At 43.2% G+C, this 8336-nt stretch overlaps 1 protein-coding gene across 2 annotated transcripts; it reads right to left on the minus strand.

The window, feature by feature from the left end:
* Positions 1-406: 406 nt before the first annotated feature.
* Positions 407-5049, minus strand: LOC119310970. Of its 2 annotated transcripts, none has more exons than XM_037586595.1 (5): positions 4909-5049; positions 4062-4171; positions 2494-3321; positions 1506-1661; positions 407-1428 (listed from the first exon to the last, which is right to left on the minus strand). In XM_037586595.1, exons 1-5 carry the CDS (start codon positions 4952-4954, stop codon positions 1225-1227), a joined length of 1344 nt encoding a protein of 447 aa, XP_037442492.1. In that variant the 5' UTR covers positions 4955-5049; the 3' UTR covers positions 407-1224. The 2 variants fall into 2 exon arrangements, with proteins under 2 accessions (XP_037442492.1, XP_037442493.1); XM_037586596.1 differs by having other exon boundaries at positions 4062-4194; positions 4909-5038.
* Positions 5050-8336: the final 3287 nt, after the last annotated feature.

The raw sequence follows: 8336 nt of genomic DNA on the forward strand, positions 1-8336 counted from the left end.
TAAAAGAACATAAATCCATAATAGGGGCATGGATTATCTGCTCGTGAGCTCAAATACACCTGCATGAACTGTAAATTCCAAAAAAAAGAATTAAAAAAAATCTGATTTTTTTTGTGTGGATAAAGATCAACATATTTTCTAACACCCTGCAAAAAAATTTACCTTGAAATGACATCCGTGGAGGCCTGTATGGATTTTGGTTCAAAAAATCGGGGCTCACTGAGTGAATCACTACTACGATTTTACATGACAACAATCTGGAAAACATCCATAAGTAGAGCACGCTGCTCTGTAATCTCTCTGAAAGTAGCAATGAACAAAGCAGCAAAAATCATTTCCCTGATTTCATTTGTCAGCAGGAATCACTACTAAAAACTTTACATCATTAAACATTAGGCACCTCTGATAATAATTTAAGAAACAAAAAGCGGCATATGAAATTTCACATAACTATCGTTGAGCAATTCTGATAGTTCAAAATAATGCATCATAAACAGTACAGTTTGGCATGATGCTAATTAGGCATCTAAAAGTTCAACATTATGCACCGACTGCAAGGCTCCACGACTTTCAACACGACTCCAGAAGGAACTTTCCGCTCGACATGCCTTCTGATAGCTAAACGCGCCCGGTGAGACTCCATGAGGATATCCTCCCCCATAGGGAGGCATCGGTCAGGTGGGGCCGCCATGAGGATACCCCTCTCTGTATAGAACCATCTGTTAGGTTTATCAACGCTACACCCACCAGAACTCTGACAGCCATGAGTGGTGTCTAACGCAATATTTTAAATAGCACACTATTTCGCCGTTATAACGCGGTTATAGCATATTTGGAAAGGAGGCGTTACGTTTTGGCAAAATCAGACGCTACGGCGCTAATCGCGTAATTAGCGCGCTACACACGCTATAACGTTGTAACGTTATAACGTGCATACCATGCAAAACTGAAATAAGCACAGCCCAACAGGCCCAGCAGGCCAAAATCAACCCACGACCACTAGCTTTCTCACTCTTTTTATCAGATTCTCCCACTAGCTTTCTCACTCCTTTTATCAGATGCATATATTGCTTGCTCCTATGAAAAATTTAGTTGCTTAAATACTTTATTTCTAGATATTTTGATTTTTTTTTTTGCAAATGCTATTTTCAAATATAGCACGCTATTAGCGCGCTATAACTTGTGTAGCATTTAGAGAGGGGCCTCGCTATATTTTGTAGCGCGCTATTTAAAATATTGGTCTAACGTGAGGCGCTCGAGCGATGCCGCGTTCTCAACAATGTGGCATGTCAACTCGACCAAGCTCTTTGCGGAGCAGAAGCCGACGATTGTCACACTCTTTAGGCTGTTGTGACGCTGCTGTGGTAGCCATCTTAGGTGCGAGGAATCCTCGACAACTGAATCATGCTTCATGTAAGGCTGCCGCACCTACATAGAGAGCCAAGATGCTCGCATCGGCAGTTCCACAATACACTAGGTTTGCTAGCAAGATTCAAGTAACTTACTTCCAAGATGAATGTCTCCAGGCAAGGAGAAGCTTCAAGAAAAGAAGCCAGAGAAAGGTAATCATAAGCTGGTGAAATAGCTTCATCTCCAATTAGAGAAATATGCAAGTACTTGAGGCAGAGGAATTTGCTAGGTAGCATTGGTGTACTGATCATCTACATAAAGATATCCAGATTAATTATATTACTAGGTATCCAGAAATGTAGGGAAAGGCTGCGTACTATAGACCCAAAGCAAGGTTTTTGAGTCGATGAGTCGACGAGTCGCTCAGGGGCGGCGACTCTAGACTAGTCGTGACTAGTCTAGACTCATGGTCGACGAGTCGACATGCGACGAGTCGACGTGAGTTATGCAGTAGGCAGTAGGTACAATAAAATTACCATACAGAAGCACTATCCTGTATCATCTCTTTTCCTTTTGCTCTGATCTGCTCTAGACCTCTAGTGCTTCTGCTTGGTAGCTCAGGGGAGGAGCAGACCAGCAGCAGCAACCATGGAAGGAGGGGAGGAGCAGACCACCAGCAGCAGCAACCAGAGGAGGGACGGAGCAGATATGCAGCAGCAACCAGGGGAGGAGGGGAGGAGCAGCAAGCCAGCAACCATGGGCGGCGGCGGTTGCCAAGGAAAGGGTTGGGTCAGGGAGGAGGGGGAACTGCTTCGATCTAGGTTTCCAGCAAGCAAGATTAGAGAAAAAAAATTGAGTCGTTCGACCCAGAAAACACGACGAGTCGTGACTAGTCGCTCGACTCATACCATGAGTCGAGTCGCTAGGCTGAGTCGACCCTGCCAGTGTGACTCATCGACTAGTCGACGACTAGTCGCGACTAGTCGAGCGACTCGAAAACAGAGACCCAAAGTGGTCGGACCCTTCCCTGGACCCTGCGCAAGCGGGAGCTACATGCACCAGGTTGCCCTTTTTTTTTATGTCAATTATAATATGCAAATAGCTAGTCTATAGTATATACTGATCTGAACTTTCAGAATATACTTCATTAGGCGAGGATATGGCAAGTGTTTCAACATTTGGCGCATAGGACAGAAGCTTGGTCCGAGCATGCAAGACAATGTTGGACTGACCAGATTCTAAACAATCCATTTCAACATTCTTTACTTGCAATGCACTTTCGAAGAAAATCGATACTAAGTTACCAGAGAAGTGAAAAATGGAGATATTTGGAGCATTGCAATCTATCACTTGCAGATTTCTGCATAAAGACACTGTCAGGAGCCTAAGCCGCTGCAGCAGACAAGGTATCTTCAGGCAAACTATCTCGGGGCAATTCAGGACTCCCAAATGCTCCAATGCATCAGAACTGTAAAGAAGGCCCTCTAGCTCATCGTCAGCAACCCGCACATTACTCAGATATAACCTTGTCAAGCTACTCCAATGACCAAGCCCAGCCGTGGGACGAAAGGCACAGATGCCTATGTCAAGATACCGAATTGAGTTTTCACTCCCATTAAGTAAAGGTGAGCATGGGAAATAGTTTTCTTCTTCCTCAGGAATATGAGGCAGAAAAAGGCTGAGTTCTTCAATTCCTGCTGTAACAGCAATACGAAGCCAACTACTGATACAACAAGAATCAACCTTGTCACAGCTAGAAAGTTCAATATTTAGTTCCTTCAAGCCAACGCCCGAGTGATTTTTCAGAATACTGTCAACTTTACTGATGAGATCTCCATTCAAACCTAGTGTTTCCTGACGTAAGTCAAGCTTGGGATAGCATCTCCATGATCTCCAAAATTTGTGTGATACACAAGCCAAGCGGGCAGCATCTCGCAGTGGCATTCGGGCATGAATACGTCGACAGATATCCTGGATACAGAAGCGCAGCAGAATAGTAACTAAGGTTATAAAATAAATTTATAAATTGATCTGCACAAACTTGCAGTATTACACGTTTACATGGTACAGAGGGAGGCCATGCACTGGGACTTAATCCCAAGAGAGAAAGTGTGAATATACAATTGCAATCTTACATGCGTAAGGCAGTCCACAAGAACAATTTGTGTGTGTTTGTGCCGGTCAACATTCAAATATCCATAGGATGATGCTATTCTATACGATGGGATACAGTCAGCTACAACAAATGATTAAGTATAGCAACAAAGCGAAAATAAAAAAAATGTACATTCTGGACAGGGTATAAATAGTAAATCGGAAAATTTTGAGCCAGTAAATAGATTTAGCAAGGCAGATAAAAGAACAGCCTTCCATCATATGGAATTCAAGCTTCCACTACTACTGGAAGCATTAAGCAATTATCTAATGTGAACGGTTTCTTAGGGATAGACAATGGGCTGCCATTCATTGAAGCCCGTATGCACTTCTGCCTTGGAGAAAACTGCTTACAGACTTACAGCTCAAGTGCTTAGCGCATTGGCAGTGTCACAGAATATTACACGAATGCTCAGGTAACCAAAACTAGTAACATAACCATTCTTCGTGTTTATTCGGCAAGCAAACACTGACCAGCATTTCCCTACAATCCAGATCCGTGCACCTCTAGCACACACAATGGCGATTTACTTGCAATTTAGGTCAGTAATTTATACCTCTGGAAGGTCGCCCAACGATCGTATTGCTTCGACACAGTCACTTTGAAAATCGTCATCTTGCTGCCAGGGTGAGCCCTTTGGGTTGCAGATTGGAGCAATCGATCCACCTGGGATACATCAGTCACCATCACTGATGACAGTACAGAAAACAGTGGGATACAATTCACAAGCAAACTGACATACATGATTATTAATGATCCAGAAATATACAAAGAATCTCAAAATTATGAATGTCTTTTGCAAATCTGCTCCACGGACATAGCGCCTGCTATCCGCGATTCGCTGCGTCGACCCCAATCCGCTATTTAAAGGGTCTGCCTAGCATCTTAGCTGTACCCTAGTTATTGCACGTCTAAGTGACTTATCAAACGTCAAAAGAAAAAAGAAAAAGAAAAAAGAAAATGCGCACACAAATCTCCGTGTAAGATCAATGACATAGGGCTCAGATGTGCAACACTTATATGACACGTCTAGATGTGCTTTTGCAAAACTGCTATTTAAAACCTTGCATACATCGAGTTCCGACCACTGACAGAAAACAGTGGGATGCGGATTCGCAAGTAATGAACTGACATACATCCAGTTCGTTTCCGTCGCCTCTATGAATCCCCAATCGCCCGCCCCCTCCCCACCCAGAAAAAACAACTGGACCCAGAATAAACGTTGCTGCGGACTTGTACATAAGTGAATCAGCTTGGAACTACGCTGAGACTGATATCAGTTTTTAACCACATCGAATAGATCTAATAGGTTAAGGAGATTAAAGTGGGTGAGAGCAAATGAGCATACGCTGAAACAAATTTAGGAATGGTCGAGAGATGGAGGAGGGGGGCAGGGGGCGTACGGTCTGGGGTTTCCCCCGTCAGCGGCGGAGGATCCTGCATCTGCATGTAAGAGTGCCGGAAATGGGGACGACGGCGAGCCCTTTTTAGACGGCGGTGCTTGTTTCTTTCCCCCCCCTTTTTTTTTGAGAAGAGCTTGTTTCTTTCCTTGAGAAGGCCAACGCTGGATTTTTCTTTACAGGATGGCACACGCAGATTTTCCTTTCCGAGGAGGTGGCCTACGGGTACATCGAGCCGAGTTTGTTGGGCTGGACGGGGAGATGGGCTGATTCGTACCATGCCAACAGGTATGAAGGAAAATAAAAACCTAAATAATAATGCCCACCCGTGTGGCACGAAGGCACTTTGTCGTTTGTTGTAACCACCCGATGACGATCAGGGATCTTAAAGCAGAACCCGTCGACACGTCATCTAACTAGGGGCGCTATGCCATCTGCCGGAACACATTTTTTTACCTCACCATCCTCACCCTCTTTCCCCTTCCTATCCACTTGTCATCACTTTCTCGTCATTCACACGAGTGAAAGAGGAGGGGAGACAGAAAGGGATCCATGGCGGCGGCTGAGTGGGGTTGATGGGAAGGGGGAGGTCACCGGAGGAGGAGAGGGGGAGGGGGGCGCCGCCCGGCGGGGGATTGGGCCCACGGCGAGGGAAGGCGCGCTTGGCTGCTCGGGTTTGAGCTGCTGCGGCGGAGGGAGGAGAGCACTGCGCTTGGAGCTGCACTGTCAGCCCGTATCGGCGCGAGCAGGAGTACCACGGTCGCGGCGACGAGAGCAGAGGCCGCGCGGGGGCAGCTCCGACGCGAGTAGGGGCCGTGGTGATTGATACGTCTCCGACGTATCTATAATTTATGAAGTATTCATGTTGTTATATTATCGTTCTTGGATGTTTTACAATCATTTTATAGCAACTTTATATCTTTTTTGGGACTAACCTATTGACCCAGTGCCCGGTGCCAGTTGCTGTTTTTTGCTTGTTTTTTACATCGCAGGAAATCAATATCAAGCGGAGTCCAAACACCGCGAAACTTTTTGTGGATTTTTTATGGACCAGAAGGCCAGGCGCGCCCCGGTGGGTTCTGCCCACCTCAGTGGCCTCCCGCACCCCCACTTCGCCCTATAAATCGTCAAATGTTCTAAAAACCCTCGCGGAGAACCTAGATCAGAAGTTCCGCGGCCGCAAGCCTCTGTAGCCACGAAAAACCAATTTAGACCCCGTTCCGGCACTCCGCCAAAGGGGGAGATCATCATCGTTGGTCATCTTCATCATCCAGGCGGCCACCATGATGAGGAGGGAGTAGTCCACCCTCGGGGCTGAGGGTTTGTACCAGTAGCTATGTGTTTAATCCCTCTCTCTCTCTCTCTCTCTCTCTCTCGTGTTCTTGAGATGTCACAATTTTGATGTATCGCGGGCTTTGTTAATATAGTCGGATCATATGGTGTTTACCCCTATTATCTTGTGATGAATTGAGTTTTCCCTTTGAGATTTCGTTTTATCGGATTGAATACTTTTATGGATTTGAGAACACTTGATGTATGTCTTGTTATGAATACCCGTGGTGACAATGGGGTATCGTATTAATTCAATTGATATATGTTTTGGCACTCAACTCGTGGATTCCCGAGGTGACATTGGGGTAATCTATGCATAGGGGTTGATGCATGTTCTTGTCTTTGTTTCTCTGGTAGAAATCTTGGGGCACTCCTTGAGGTTCTTTGTGTTGGATTGAGTATTATGAATCTGAATTTGCTTTGGTGTTATTTTAGTACGAACTCTTGATAGATCGATCGGAAAGAATAGCTACAAACAATTTCTTCTTATGTTCTCCGCTAGATAAGAACTTTGGAGTGATTCTTCGTTGCACGTTGAGGGATGGTTATGTGATCCAATTATATTAGCATTGTTGAGAGATTGCACTAGCGATAGTACAGACCCTAGGCCTTGTTTCTAAGCATTGCAATACTGTTTTTGTGCCCATTTACTATTGGTTACCTTGCTGTTTTTATAATTTCAGATTACAAAAATCAATATCTACTATCCATACTACACTTATTTTACCATCTCTTTGCCAAACTAGTGCACCTATACAATTTGCCATTGTATTGGGTGTGTTGGGGACACAAGAGACTTTTTATTATTTGGTTGCAGGGTTGTTTGAGAGAGACCATCTTCATCCTACACCTCTCATGGATTGATAAACCTTAGGTCATCCACTTGAGGGAAAATTGCTACTGTCCTACAAAACTCTGCGCTTGGAGGCCCAACACAAGTCTACAAGAACAAGTTGCATAGTAGACATCAAACTCTTTTCTGGCGCCGTTGCCGGAGAGGTGAGTGCTTGAAGGTATATCTTTAGATTTTTGCAGTTGAATCATTAAGTTTCTTATTTTATCACTAGCTTGGTTTATAAAAAGAAAATTTCAAAAAAATGGAGATTGGGTTACCTCAGGTTGTTAGTTATCATATAATGTCTATCTTGAGAATAAGGATTCTGATAATTGTGATCAATTGCTAAAAAAAGAATTCAACAAAATTTATGGCACAAAAATGTTGGATGATGGGCATGATTGCAATGTTGCTAGTATGAATTTTTTGAATATCCATGATGTTAATGATGATTGCATTGGTCATGATAATGATGTCTCCTACAAGGATGTCAATTTTTGTGGAGTAAATTGGGAGTGCAAACACACACCAAAAAGTAAGATAGGTTTTGTAAGAAGCATAAATATTTAGAAACAAAAAAGTTGCAAGAGAGGCTAGATGATTGTGCTGAAAGATTTAAATTCTTTTCGCCATCCTTGTGAACTTTGCAATGAACGTGGTCATTTAAATCTCCAATGCTATTTGTTTCATGATCAAATCATGTCCGAAAATTGTGATAACTTTATTACCCTTGAGCACCATAAAGAGCTTAATCTTCTTTTGGGGTATGAAGAAATGAAACGTATAACTAAGGGTATTCCAAAATTTAATCTCAATAGTTTTCTTGATTTTGATCTAGAGGAAATTTATATGTTTTGTGCGGTAAATTGTATTGAGAGTCCTTATATTGCCAACTATCTAAAGACAAGAAAACAAATAGAGTATGAAGAGAGTACTAATGAAAGGGAAAATATTTTCCAATACCCTCCTAGAGTTTATTATGATGAATCAGGTAACGATCCAATCAATCAATTCAACAAGAAGCTCGAAAAAATTGATCAAACCCACACGTGAGGTGGTGAAGAAGAAAAAGGAAAGAAGAAAAGGTAGAGGTAAAAACGTAACTCTCCTAAGTAATATTGCTCCTATCACCATTGTGCCTCATGAAAGTGAATCAAATATGTTGATGGAGGATGATGATATTGAGTATGATTTTTGTGATGCCTACTACTTGTTGTGATGATTATGATTGGGAAGACAATGATGTCTCTTATGATCTTGAAAA

This window comes from Triticum dicoccoides, chromosome 5B (assembly GCF_002162155.2).
Source record: "Triticum dicoccoides isolate Atlit2015 ecotype Zavitan chromosome 5B, WEW_v2.0, whole genome shotgun sequence".
Classification (NCBI taxonomy): Eukaryota; Viridiplantae; Streptophyta; class Magnoliopsida; order Poales; family Poaceae; genus Triticum; species Triticum dicoccoides.

Coding starts and splice junctions, on each gene's coding strand:
- LOC119310970 (XM_037586595.1), bottom strand. CDS start 4,954: ATGCAGATGCAGGATCCTCCGCCGCTGACGGGGGAAACCCCAGACC. Junction 4,172..4,908: donor GACGGGGGAAACCCCAGACC/GTACGCCCCCTG, acceptor GATGTATCCCAG/GTGGATCGATTGCTCCAATC. Junction 1,662..2,493: donor CCATATCCTCGCCTAATGAA/GTATATTCTGAA, acceptor ATCTTTATGTAG/ATGATCAGTACACCAATGCT.